Source organism: Lonchura striata, chromosome 4 (genome assembly GCF_046129695.1).
Source record: "Lonchura striata isolate bLonStr1 chromosome 4, bLonStr1.mat, whole genome shotgun sequence".
NCBI lineage: Eukaryota > Metazoa > Chordata > Aves > Passeriformes > Estrildidae > Lonchura > Lonchura striata.
Genome location: NC_134606.1, coordinates 69,367,779 through 69,381,779, shown reverse-complemented (window position 1 = coordinate 69,381,779; position 14,001 = coordinate 69,367,779). Strand labels below are relative to the sequence as shown.

General features: G+C 39.1%; 1 protein-coding gene across 4 annotated transcripts in view; it reads left to right on the top strand.

Moving 5' to 3' along the window:
* The window catches only part of BLTP1 (bridge-like lipid transfer protein family member 1), an 86,758-nt gene that overhangs the window by 69,122 nt on the left and 3,635 nt on the right, over window positions 1–14,001 (top strand). Inside the window, exons 61-81 of one of the 4 annotated variants that reach the window (XM_077783046.1) lie at window positions 339–539; window positions 745–875; window positions 1,740–1,863; window positions 2,019–2,128; window positions 2,821–2,911; window positions 3,437–3,499; window positions 4,988–5,232; window positions 5,827–6,042; window positions 6,185–6,365; window positions 7,244–7,436; window positions 9,319–9,480; window positions 9,583–9,722; window positions 9,895–10,096; window positions 10,272–10,475; window positions 10,590–10,769; window positions 11,200–11,337; window positions 11,844–12,101; window positions 12,510–12,660; window positions 12,944–13,101; window positions 13,220–13,412; window positions 13,599–13,816. In XM_077783046.1, coding sequence (XP_077639172.1) covers window positions 339–539; window positions 745–875; window positions 1,740–1,863; window positions 2,019–2,128; window positions 2,821–2,911; window positions 3,437–3,499; window positions 4,988–5,232; window positions 5,827–6,042; window positions 6,185–6,365; window positions 7,244–7,436; window positions 9,319–9,480; window positions 9,583–9,722; window positions 9,895–10,096; window positions 10,272–10,475; window positions 10,590–10,769; window positions 11,200–11,337; window positions 11,844–12,101; window positions 12,510–12,660; window positions 12,944–13,101; window positions 13,220–13,412; window positions 13,599–13,816 — 3,559 coding nt within the window. Of the gene's footprint in view, window positions 1–338; window positions 540–744; window positions 876–1,739; window positions 1,864–2,018; window positions 2,129–2,820; window positions 2,912–3,436; window positions 3,500–4,987; window positions 5,233–5,826; window positions 6,043–6,184; window positions 6,366–7,243; window positions 7,437–9,318; window positions 9,481–9,582; window positions 9,723–9,894; window positions 10,097–10,271; window positions 10,476–10,589; window positions 10,770–11,199; window positions 11,338–11,840; window positions 12,102–12,509; window positions 12,661–12,943; window positions 13,102–13,219; window positions 13,413–13,598; window positions 13,817–14,001 lie in introns of all 4 variants that reach the window. The other 3 variants (XM_021554956.2, XM_021554953.2, XM_021554951.2) reach the window with 3 other exon arrangements.

The following is a 14,001-nucleotide window of genomic DNA, read 5'->3' as shown; positions in this document are numbered from 1 at the left end:
GCAATGTTTGTGTGCTTTCTAACTCCATATTTCAAAGGCAACAAATTGCAGATCATATTTCTACTGGTGTTATGTGGAAATAACGATCTGGATTTGAAAACATGGAGAGGACACAACACCTAACCTCAGGTACTTGAACTGTAAAAGCCATGGCTTTCTTCTAGGTTTTCTTCACAGGAGAGTAAGTTACTAACATGAAAAAAATTCTATTCAATATGCTGCTGACCTTGCTTTTTAGTTTTCTGCAAAACCATTTTAACACCTGTTCCTTAATGTCTCTTGCCTGCTGAGAGAGGAAACATTTTCCCAGCACACTAATGCTCCTGTTTGTTGTTCAGAAATCAGGTGGAGGTTCCTTGGGTGGAGATGCACGCAAGCTCACATTTGGGCAGCGGATTGTAAATCACCTGCTGGGTTTGAGCCCCCCAACCCATCGGTACTCTGTTCCTGTAGAATATCTCTTGGGCTCAGCGAAGCGAGATTTGCTCCAGCCTAGCAGAGCACATATGAAAGCAGGCAGATCCTGCTCATGGGGACATGTATGTAGTAGTTACAGTGTGTCTAACTGAATGATGGGCTTCGGATCACTGGAAAAAATCCAATCAGCTGCCTATTCACATGAATTGATTCTTTTGCATGCACTAATCCAGATTTGAAGGTGTGAAATTGACTTTGCCTGTTGTTCAAAATGTACTGATGTCCAGTTTTTCATGAGGACATTAATGAGATGTTCATTTTAAACAGGAGATCGTTGATCACCGGCGGCAGGGAGCTTCCAGTATCCAAACTGGAGAACAGCGAGGAAGGAAATTTATGAAGCGTTTGGTTGATATTAGAGAGCTCAATGAGCAAGCGAAAGTCATTGATGACCTAAAGTAAGTGGGGTTTACTTTATGTTTGCATCATGCATCTTGTGGCACTGTTAAGGTTAAGTGCAAATCATTGCCTTTATTTCAAAATAAAAGATTGTCCTTTTGGATTCCAAAAGCAAAGGCTATATATGCAAGTACTCTTTCCAATCTCTCGGGTTGTTCCATAAGTGTCAGATTAGTCTGTATTTTTCTGACTCTGCATTTTAATGACTGATTTATTATCATTTTCCTGTTGATTCAAAGTCATAGTTCCATCTTGATTTATTATCATGCTGATTACTTTAGCAAAATATATTACTTTGAAACTGTAATAAGCTTAGGAAGAAGAAGAAAAATATTTCAATAGACTTTTTGCATCTTGTACATGATGTTCTCAAGATAAAACATGAAAACTTTCTTACACGCTACTTGAGATAACCCTAAAGAAACACTTATTTCAGATTTCACGAATTTCATCTGACATTCTATGTATTTTATTAATAGTATTTGCAAACATGGTTTGTTTGGCTTGTTTGGGCTTTTCTCCCCTTTTCCCCAAGACAGACTTACTATAAAAGGATCTGTCTGTGATGGGAATACAGAGTTTGGTAGTTATGTGTTCAATGATGAAAAAGGATACACATTTTACTGTTTGTACTTAAAATGAAATTTCTGTCACCATTCAGAGGGAAATTTTATTTGAAATTAGGAATTTAGGTTAAATGTTTGTTTTCGTGCTTCTATGGTTGGCTGTATTTGGTGCTGGTCATAAGTATTGGGACAAAAGAGAAAATTATGTAACTCCCAGGGAAAGCATTCTTAAAACACAGATTTTTGAAGTTGTGGAAATAATATCTGTAAGGTAACTCAACCATGCTTTACCTCCAGGAAATTAGGTGCAAGTGAAGGGACCATAAACCAAGAAATTCAACGCTATCAGCAGCTGGAGTCGGTGGCTGTGAATGACATCCGCAGAGACGTCCGCAAAAAGCTCCGTAGATCCAGCATGAGGGTGAGAGGGATTAGGCTACTTTGAGAGTATTGTAGCACTTGTGCCCCAAAAACCCTTTTACTTTGCTGGCACTCCCATGTACAGTAGCATTTTAGCATGCCAGAGCTTTTCTCTGTGTTCTCAGTTGTTGCATTTCCATATTGTTTCTGGTTTAGGCTGCCTCCTTGAAAGACAAGTGGGGTCTGAGCTACAAACCCAGCTACAGCCGGTCAAAGAGCATTTCGGCATCAGGGAGGCCACCTCTGAAGAGAATGGACAGAACAAGGTGAGCCTCTTGGAATTTGGGATCTGTGATAGCCACAACAGCACATGAAATGGGGAAAAAGTTGGACTGTGGCCTGAAGAGTCCTTTTACCACAGGCAGCAGCTGCTTGTGGTGGAACTGGATAGAAAGAAGTAATTTTGCAAGGCGGGCATGTTCTAAAAAGCATTTTTTCTCATTTTTCTGAAACCTCTGAGAAGATTTCACTTCTACAACTTGGGATGTTCTACAGAATCCTGTTTTCAAAACATATTGAAGAAATGTATATAAGGAAAAACCGCATAGTGTAAAAATCTTTTCTACACCGGATTGACAATCATCTGCCTTTTAAAAGGGCTGTTGTAATGAGAAGAAGAAAGGGAGATGCTTTTTTTCTGTGTGACTTAATTGTCCCGTGTGGCAGATTACAAATAGCTTAGTTTTCTGTAATTTCTCCATGTTGGCTCAGGATTGAAAGGCTTGCATAGAGACCATTAGGAGAGATAGAGTACTGGCCAAGTCCTGTGCAGCTTCCTTCTCTTTTCTTCTCCCCCTCCTTCCTTTTCATGTACTCAAGCGCTTGAACTGTGATTTTATATATTCTTCCCTAAAACAAAATTATAAATGTGACCTTGTATTTGCGTAGTTAAATGTTTGCATGACCCTAAAATCCTGTAGTACAACTCAAGAAGCTGTTTTGGTTTTTTTGCTTGTAGCTCTCGACTGGGAGACAGTGAAGACCTCCCAGATATCCGTGTGGATGCTGCATCCCCTGGGCCAAGAGTAACCTTCAACATACAAGATTCTGTAAGAATTACTTTATATGCCATATAATTGAATTTCCTCTGCCATTTGGTCACCAGTTCATGAAATAATTATATCCAGGCAAACACAAATTGTGTCTGCTTTGCCTCAAATTACAGATGCATTTTTGGAAGATAGACTTATTTTGTCAGAAGACAGATGTATTTTGGTTCCTTGGCACAGAAATGAATTGACTTGTGAAAGAAAAGTATTTTAAAATGGCTTGATTTGTTTCTTAGGCTCACACAGTAGTAATTTTCTTGGGATTTTTGTCAGAGGTTTACAAAAAATCACCTAGGTTTTTTTGGTGTTTGAATATATAGATAGAGTTTTGGAAGTGGGTATTAGTTTGCGGTAGCTGTGCAGGTGTATCCTTCTCAATGTTTGAAATGAATTGTTGAATTGGTTTGGGGTTTTTTCCTTTTTTTTTTTTTTTTACCATGTTTTCTCATGTCTAAAATGTTTATTTTGCATGACTGAGATTATTGTAATTATTTTAATTTCTATATTTTTTTTATTTCTATTAAGTTGAATCAAACAGCTTTGGGGATTGCACAACAATCCAGCTGTCCAGGGGAAGGGTATTTTCAGGTATTTCTGAGCAGAAACAAGTATTCTTTGCCAGAGAACTAATTTATCTCATAGGGAGCTGCTTTTCAATATTTCATCTCTTTTGTACTGAGCTAAACAGAATGTATACCAAGCTTGAAAATACTTAAATATGTAAACTAAGCAGAGGAATATGATTTATTGTTTATGAACAACAATCAAAGTGCTTCTACACCCTTATGTAGACTCAAAACTTCTTTTAAAATGGATTACTGGCTTTTTGCTTAAAGACTGAGCTAGGCTGATGTAAACTGGCCCAAGTCTAGGCTTGAAATATGCTTTAGAGGCTGATTTTAGTACGTGCCTTTGCCTGTTCTGTTGTGTATAAAATAATTACCAGGTGGGAGGGCATCTTCTCACACTCTTATTTCTGTAAGAATTCTTGTATTTAATGTGGAATAAATAATTTTTTCAAATAATAGCAAGTAGGGAACGTTCCAAAATTTAATATCCTGAGAACAAGTGGAGTTTTTTTAACTACTTTCAAAACCATGTTTAGGAAAAATAGTATTTTATTTAAAAAAATTAATCAAGCAAACCCAAAACTCAGAGCAAATCAGAAAAGTCAAAAATAAACAAGTAAACAAAAAAAAACCCCAAAAAACAAACAGAAGAGACATTAATGGACGTTTTCTCCCATCTAACTCTCCTCATGCTCCCCGGAAATACATTCCTGTTTCTGAGAGAATGGTGGAAATGACACCTGGGAATGTGCTTTGCAGATTTAAATATGTTCACATTTAAAAGATACCCTGCCTATTGTTGTTATGTAAAAGCCCAGTTAGCTTAGATTTCGTTGGCATAGCAAAATATTATCAATTACTTGGAAGTATCAAATGTATTTTCCTGACATGCCAGTTGTTCAGCAGAGCTCTAATTTGAATTTGCAGACTGTGTAGCTCTGCAGTGACACTGCATAGGAAGTGCTGGAATTTAACACTTGCAGATGGTTTTCACAGGCATTTTAAGAATTTAATGTTGGAAAATGGCTTGTGGCATGGTTCCTGGGAGAAGCAGGAGGCTCCTTTAGGACATTCAGTTCCGTGCTTGGGCCAGGATGCCTGGGGCGGTGCTGTACATTCTGTCTAGTGCCCTGCGTGCCCTCACTAACGCTTCCTGCAAGTCATGGGCACTTGGGCTGCCTTCTGTCCTTTTCTTTCAAAATAATTCTTAAATTTAAATGAAATGTTTCCTTTCCTTCTAAACTGGTAAGAGCATGATGATTCTTTGTCTACGAGGCTGAGCTCAATCACTAGGCAATGGCAAAGGTCTCCTCACTAAGCTTTCATTCCCTTCTTTTTCATAATCCCTCTTGCAATTCCTTTACCTGCTCTCTCCGTGTTATGAGGAACTCAGAAGTGAGGGTTTCTCATAGCAGGCCTGCTTCTTTATTTCCAGATCTATCTACTGCATTCTCTGTGGAAATCAAATCTGTGGAAATTTACTATCTTTTTGTCTTTTCACAATCAGTTTCCAGAGGAGACAGAAATGGACCTTTTGTCCGTAACTATTGATGGTCCCTCCCATTACTCATCTACTAGTGAAGGCTCATGCTCGGTATTTGGTTCACCCAAAACTCCAGCTGTCTTCTCACCCGGCATTCCCTTCCAGCCTGAAGAAGGACGCCGGGATGACAGCTTATCCTCCAGCAGTGAGGACTCGGAGAAGGAGGATGACCATGAAAGGGAGAGGACGTATTTTTATAGGAAACCACCGTAAGTAACGGTCCTGAGGAACAACACAGAAATGAAGAAGATACCTGCATATGCTTTCAGTACTCTCAAACTTGAAATATTGAATTTAAAGCTACAAATTCTGTTGCTGAGGAAGTACTGAATATACTCAAGTGTATGTGTGTGGAAGGCAGGTGAGGTTGTGTTCACTAGAGGTGACTGTGTGGGGAGGAGGGATCCTGATTAGAAAAGGAGGTAACCGATACAAATTTCAGGTCTTGGAACAGAATGAAAGAACTTGGAAAGTGAGGTTGTTGAGGCACAAAACCAGGTGCAGGTCCACAAACAGGTGTAAAAACGTGGATACTTACAAATATGAAATCTATTGTGTATCTATCTTTTTGTTCCTTTTTTGATTGAGAACTTAAGAAAAGCTTAGTTTTTTGTACTACCTTATATTAAGAAATGTGACATGCTAATGCAAGATGGGTCACTGTATTGCTGCATATCAGATAAAGCCTTTTCCCAAAATGTTTTTATAAGATCCTACAGTGTGGACATAGTTTGGGAATGCCTTGTAGCCCCTGCTGAGGTAAATGTCTTGCTGATAATTGCCCCCCACCTGTGCCTGTGCAGGAGCACCTCTCGAAAGAAAGCCACAGGCTTTGCTGCTGTGCACCAGCTGTTCACTGAGCGCTGGCCAACGACGCCCACCAACAGGAGTGTCACTGGCACCACCACGGAGAGAAACATTGACTTTGAGCTTGATATTAGGGTTGAAATTGATTGTGGGAAGTGTGTGCTGCATCCCACAATGCTCCAGCAAGAGCATGATGACATCAGTTTACGAAGGTAAGAAATGTGTGCGTTAGTTTATTACCAGCACTTTTTTGTAGTAATTATCACTGCTTAATAACAGCACCATAAGTTGCAATTGTTCTGACCCAGTGTGGCACAGGAAATTACTTTAATAACATGAGTACATTTATTTCAGGAGCTATGATCGGAGTTCCAGAAGTTTGGATCAAGAGTCTCCTTCAAAAAAGAAGAAATTTCAAACTAATTATGCATCTACTACTCACTTACTTGCTGGCAAGAAAGTGCCATCATCTCTGCAGACAAAATCCAGTGATGTGGAAACAACAGTATTTTATATTCCTGGGGTGGATGTAAAGGTAAAATGAAGGGATAACTCAGAAGGCAGGCAGTGACAATGTTTTCTCTCCAACACAGTCAAACTGTACACTCCCTTGGTGTTTTAAATGTTATTTCTATGTCCTAGCATGAACGGGTCTCAACAGAAACGTCCTTGGATTTTGTGATTTGAACCCCTAATGGAGTAAGAACAGGGAAAAATCTGTCACTGCTTGAAGGAAATCGTCATGCAATTCAGTTGAGGCAATGCCATAAATCAAATGCTCCTCACTTGATACAGCTTGGCTTTTCTAGTCTTTCAATGTGAAAGAACTATGTGTGTCCATGTCCAGTATTCCAGGCTGTCTTCAGGGATTACAATTATACCTTAGGTCCTGCCTGTTGCTTTTAGTCAAATTCAGGAATAACTAAATGTTCTCTACAACTTTTGTTATGCTCTGTGTTTTGAGGCATAGTCTACTGTGTACGTGGAGGAGGTGTGAACCCCTGGGTTCAGGGGTATTTTGGGTTTTTTATGCCAGTTTCTATAGGCCTGTGTTTAGTAATGGAACAGCTCCACCATGCATTAAGGCAGAAGGGAGGCTGTGTTCATACGTGGCACAGGATGCATGTGATGTGACAGAGAGAGAAGCAAGCTTTAGTGTTCCTAAATAATACATTTTCCCTGTTTCTCTGTGTTTTGTTGAGTTTTTTAATAGTTTATTAGTATATCTATTTTTTGTATTAAGTTTTCAGTTCTTTTGTGTACAGGATGTGAATTGGAATGTAATGTATCTTACAATGACATTTCTCTAAAGAATGGGAAGAAACAAATTTTGGTGGGAAGGAGTGGCACCAAATGGCTGTACAGAAATTGAGTTCTTCATGTGAAGTAACTTGATCTTGCTTTGCTTTCCAGTTGCACTACAACTCCAAGACTCTAAAGACTGAATCGCCAAACACTTCTCGAGGATCCTCTTTGCCACGCACCCTTTCCAAAGAGTCCAAGCTGTATGGTATGAAAGATACTGCCACATCTCCTCCTCTCTCTAGCACTGTCCACAGCAAGACTAACACCTTACTTCCTCCCCAACCCCCACCCATCCCATCAGGTACTTATAGATAAATTTTCTGAACCTTTCATGGATATATTTTCCCTTGGTGTAATCTACTGCCTTTAGATCTGGCTGCACCTTACCTGGAGCAGTGTGTTTATCCATGCTTGACTTTGGCTGCAGAAACCTGACCCCAGAAGCAAGAATGCAGTTCATAAAGCTGCATTTTTAGACATGGTTTGCCAAACCAGTCTCAGTAATATTTTTGTCATAGTTACCACAGTGTTAGACTGTCACTGCCTTCTCCCAGTTTTCATTTTAAAAAAGAATGTTGGAAAGCACTGTAAATATTTGTAAATAATTCACCCATTGAAGGCCTTTAAATAGCCATGATTTGGAGTAAGTTGAGTTCAAATACAAGCTTTGTCGTGTCTCCAATGATTCCTGTTTTCAAGCAGGAGGTGGCTGTTACCTCATGTCAGATCTAGAGGCATGTAGATTGCATCTCCAGTTTCTGAGGCATTCACTCTTCTCCTCTTTGGCATTTAATATTGCTTTAAACACAAAACCAAAATTTTGTCAGAACTTGACCACCAAGCAAAATTAAGTAACTCAAAGTTGTGCTTGTGGGTTTTGCCTTATAAAATCACCAGAGATGCTGGGAGAGAACAGTGAAATGGGGATACCTTCCTCAATTCTCCATGCTGTTGAACCATTAGCTCTTACTCCTTTAGGTGGCCATCCTCTTTGATTACCAGATGTTGCATAGCGGTTTATGCTACTTCTCTTCACTTTTGTTCTCTAGTCTATATTCTTTCTCATCTTTGCTTCTGAATTCTTACCACATGATGTCCAGGTACTGAGTCTTGCTGCTTAAATGTCTGTAATCTCTGCATTTGGTGTGGAAATTGCACTTGTATGATAATATATATGCCCTCCAGACTAGAGATTGGCTTATAATTGCTTTATTTCTTTATGCATTTTATTTTTATAAGTATTTATTAGTCCTGAATGGTTTTGAAACACATCTATTTTTTGTTTATAATACATTTCGTAATAGTACTTTTCCTCTGGAATGGAGACCAACTTCTTGTACTGTCTTTGGTTTCCAGTAAAAGTAAGATAGGACAATGTAGTCAGGCACATGAGGCAGAATAGTTTGCACAGAATGAAAAGTCAGTGTTGTTTTTTTTTTTTTTTTTTAGCAAATGAAAGGAATTTTAATCTCTGTTTTAGTAGTTAATTTTTATATTTGTCTTGGAGAATTTTAAATCTATGTCTCCATTGATGTATATTCATTCTAATAGCTATATTGCATAGAGACAGTAAGTGAGCTGGTACTTCTCTGCATATTAACATTTTGATGAGCATGGATTCAAGATTCCTCTTCCACAAATTAACAAAACACTAACCTTTTTATTAGTTTATACTCTGGTTAGTTCCAAGCTTTCAAAAATTATGATTTAGAATCCTTAGTCATTCTTTGCATAAATATAATAGGACTTGCCATTTGCAGTTTTAATTTTTTGATGTATTTTCTCTATTTAAACTGACATTCTTTCCTGACTTGTTGATTTATTTTTCCTAATACCACTTTCATTTCCAGTCAGCTGCGTTTTTTTTGCACTGGGTATTTGGAGAAGAACTATCTGTGTTTGATTTCAGGTCTAAAAAGTGAGGTGTTGACAATGACAACAAGAGTGCTGGGTTAAGAACATGAGCATGGAATAACTGCAATTAAGCCTTACAGACTAATGGTTATTTTTGCAAAGTGAAAACTTAATGACTTCATTTCTTGTAGCAGACCTGATCTATATCTCTTCAGATGATAGAGAAAATTAGAGGGCACAGCTTGATAAGTTATGAAGCGTCTTCTTATGTTTATCAGTTACTACTCAGTGGTATTACCTTAGGCAAATGTATCTTCTCAATGTTACAGCCAAAGGGAAAGGAAGTGGTGGAGTGAAAACTGCTAAACTCTACGCATGGGTTGCGCTCCAGTCACTGCCAGAGGAGATGGTGATCAGCCCCTGCCTCTTGGACTTCCTGGAGAAAGCCCTTGAAACCATTCCCATCACACCCATTGAAAGGAATTACACAGGTCAGTTGCACAGTTGTATTCTGGCACGCTGTGCTTTTTTGGTATTGAGCTGCTTTTCCTTTCAAATTCTGCTTTCTAATGAGTTCTTGTACTTGTTAAAAGCTGTTAGTTCCCAGGATGAAGACATGGGGCAGTTTGATATACAAGATCCCTTGGAAGAGTCCACAACATCCTTGGTGTCATCCTCAACATCAGCATATTCCTCCTTCCCTGTAGATGTGGTGGTTTATGTACGAGTCCAGGTGAGGGTTTAACTCAACATTCAGAGTAGTAACTTGCTTTAGTCACTGTCTTTTAAACAAGCCATGCTTCTAAGTTTGATTTTTAAAGAATAAAAACTCATGAAAAAAAACTTTTAAAGAATAAAAAGTAAAGTGTCCCTTCTGAATGCTTTATTTTCTTTCTGCCTGTCAGCCTTCTCAAATCAAGTTCAGCTGCTTGCCAGTATCCAGAGTTGAATGTATGCTGAAGTTGCCTTCCCTGGATCTTGTTTTCTCTTCCAACCGAGGAGAACTGGAAACTTTAGGCACAACATACCCATCAGAAAGTGTGTCCATTGGTGGCAGTACTCCACAGAGTGGCTCAAAGAATTCAGCTAGTAAATCTGGAGCGCCAGGTAATACATGTGTGGATGTCAATTCTCTACACAGAATATTTAAGCTATATTGCTGCTAGGGGCATATTTTGGAGTGTGTTTGGTCTGTTTAATATTGCTGTTAACATTAAGTATTCTTTCATGTGTGAAAATGCTTTCAAAATCTGATTTTTGCCTCCCCAAAAAATGACTGCAGGTTCATCACCTGGCCTTGGCAGCCCTCTGGGTAGGACAAGGCACAGCAGTAGTCAGTCAGATCTGACTACTTCCAGCAGCAGCTCTTCAGGCCTGAGCTTTACTGCCTGCATGTCTGACTTCTCCCTTTACGTGTTCCATCCCTACGGAGCTGGAAAACAAAAATCAGCTGTTACTGTGCTAACCCCTGGATCAGGAGCCTTGGGTATGGAACAAGGTTTTGTTTGTTTTATGAACATGATTCAAGCGTGGCATGCGTTTCTGAACTGCAGGTCTGAAAGGATAACAGAAAATGAAAATGTTTCCTTCATGCTTCTAGGGAACGTGGATGAGGAGCCAACTTCGGTCACTGGCCGGAAGGACTCCCTGAGCATCAACCTGGAGTTTGTGAAAGTCAGCTTGTCACGGATCAGGCGATCGGGAGGCTCCTCCTTTTTTGAGAGTCAGTCTGCGAGCAAAGCTACCAGCAAGATAGACACCACATTGATCAACATATCTGGTAAATGCTTCTTTCATTTTAATCCCAGCTAATTAGAGAACTGCTGCTCCAGTGATGGACTTTACTCATGGCAGCTTTCTTTTTTTGGTAAGATCTATGTATTTATTTTCTGCCCCTGCACATGGGATCCTGACTTACTGGGAAAACAGCAGGATGGTTGTGATTAATCTGCCATTAAAATCCTCCCATGAGGAGTCTGAGGTACATCCAACACAAGCAGGACTCAACATAATCTGTATTCTTGGGTTCCACCTTGTCTTTATGAAGTGCATTTATAGCTAATGTTTGGACTCAGAGAAATGGCAACACCTCAGGAAAACTATGTTTTCATGACAGCAGAGATAGTACTACTAGGTGAAGGAGAAAATTACTTGGTTACCTAAACCTGTTATTACTGGAAATTTACAATTGTGTGCATGTGCTTTTTCAGCTGTCTGTGACATAGGATCTGCTTCTTTCAAATACGACATGCGCCGCCTCAGTGAGATCCTGGCCTTTCCCAGGGCTTGGTACAGGAGAAGCATTGCTAGAAGGCTTTTCCTGGGTGATCAGACAATAAATCTGCCAGGTAAGAGACTGCTGCTTATCACAAAAAAATCTTGTTACACAAAGAGTTCCAGTAGGAATTTTTATAAGCATTAATTACCCATGTCATATTATATCACTGAATAAGTGTAAATGTATTATGATTTACTCCACATGAAGTCACTCAGAGACATTTGATAGGAAATCCTAGACAGAAGACATGAAAAATTCCTAACATAGGTCACTGAACAATTTAAAGAGTATATTCCAAGGCCAGGTTGGATGTGGCCCTGAGCAGTCCAATCTAATAAATGGCATCCCTGCCCATGGCAGGGATGACATTAATGATATTAATGATAAATGATATTTAAGGTCCCTTCCCAAACCATTCTATAGTTCTGTGATTTATAAACAAAAACAGTAGAAAACTTTGAGTTATGTCAAATGAAATACATTTATTTCTTGATACTTCTTAGTATACGTGAGGATATGGTTAGACAAAAATGAAATAGTTTTTCTGTATTTCCTGTGCTGCGTTTTCTCCAGTAGCATCAGGCCCTGGCACACCAGATTCAATTGAAGGAGTGAGCCAGCACCTTTCTCCTGAATCCTCAAGGAAAGCATACTGTAGGACATGGGAGCAGCCCTGCCAGTCTGCTTCCTTCACTCACATGGCACAGTCCCCCAATGTTTTCAGTGAGCACAGTGCCAGCAGCAGTATGTCACCTGGCACAGCATCTCACAGCCTCAAGTCTCCAGCTGTCACAAGATCCAGGAGCGTGTCTGACTCCTCAGTGCCTCAGAGAGGTGAGTAGATAATGACTTGTATGTTTGTTTTTTTTAAAGTATTTCCATCAGCTGTGTTAAAGAAGTATGTCATTACCACTTTGAAAATACTATTTTCCACAGTGCCTGGCACTGGGGAGTCAATGGCTTAGAGATTAAAATGGATGAATGAAAGCTGTTAGCATATTTTCCATAAAATTTCCCTATCTGTGAGTCAATTTCTGTGACAGCTAAAGCAATGTGTATTGCAAATCCTCTAGTTCTCATTTATTGTCTCTTATGGTTTTGTATTCTTAATAAAAATGGTGCTTGTCAGTCCTTTTGTAATATTCAAATATATTCAATATATTCAGTATTCATGGATATATTCTGCCAGTTTTTCCTAGCATGTGGAATAATTTTAATTTTTATCCTTTTTTTTCTGTTTAGATACTATCTCAAAGACATCAACTCCATTTAATAAGTCAAATAAAGCTGGAAGCCAGCAAGGAACACCATGGGAAACACTGGTTGTGTTTGCTATGAACTTGAAACAATTAAATGTTCAGATGAATATGAGCAATGTAATGGGCAATACTACGTAAGTAGAAAATACAATCAAGTATGTTTTAGCAGGTAGTGGTGTTTGGGGGAAAAAAGCCAATTTTTTCTCCACAGACTGTTAACAGTCTGTTGTCTTTTAGCTTTAAAATCCTACCCTTTTCAGTTTTGAACTGAGAATTCCCTCATGAATACTGCAGTTGCTTAATCCTGAAGCCACATATGCCTAAATTCAACCTTATTCACTGCTTTCCAGTAGATGATACTCGGTTTCTCTTTTGGGAACCTGGAAAATTGTTGTCTGTTTTCATCTCTGTTTCTAGGTGGACCACCAGTGGTTTGAAAAGTCAGGGCCGTCTGTCTGTGGGCAGTAGCAGAGATCGGGAAATCAGCATGTCTGTGGGCTTGGGAAGATCCCAACTGGACTCCAGAGGTGGAGTTGTTGGAGGTACCATAGATGTTAACACCCTGGAGATGGTGGGTAAGTTGGAAAGCCTCCTGCTGGTAGCATGTGCTTGTCAGTAAAGGTGATATCACTGGAAAAACTGATTTTCATCTCTTTAATTCTGTATTTCTATATTGCTTTGGTTCTATTTCAGCTCATATTTCTGAACACCCAAACCAACAGCCCAATCATAAAATTGAGATTACTATGGGTTCTACTGAAGCACGTGTTGACTACATGGGATCCAGTATCCTAATGGGAATCTTCAGTAATGCTGATCTTAAACTGCAGGATGAATGGAAAATTAATCTGTATAATAATCTGGATTCAAGCATGACTGATAAAAGGTAATATTATTTGCTTAAAATGTATGATGTTTGATAATGTCAAATGTCTCCTGTCCAATACTTTAACCAGAAATGTGTCTGCTAGAAGACAAAGGATTCATTGTTTGGTTTTGGTTGATTGTTTTTTTTAAATTGTTGGTTGGAAATATATTAACTGCTAATTTTCTTGCTATTTTTACTACCTAGTGAGATATTTGTCCACGGGGACTTGAAATGGGATATCTTCCAAGTGATGATTTCAAGGTCGACTACGCCAGACCTGATAAAAATAGGAATGAAACTCCAGGAGTTCTTCACTCAGCAGTTTGATACAAGCAAGCGAGCGCTGTCCACGTGGGGACCTGTTCCTTATCTCCCTCCCAAGACAGTGGCAAACAACTTGGAGAAAACCTCACATGAGCAATGTAAGTGCTACCAAAAAATAATGATTCCCAATTAAAATGTTTTAACTGCTGAAATTGCCTAGGAGACAGTGTCAGTGAAACAGATAAGAAAATATAACTCATAATTCCATGTTTTACTAAGAATATAAATATGCCAGCAGTTTTTTCTGTGTCTTGCCTGAAGTTTGCTGTGCATGTTTGCTCTG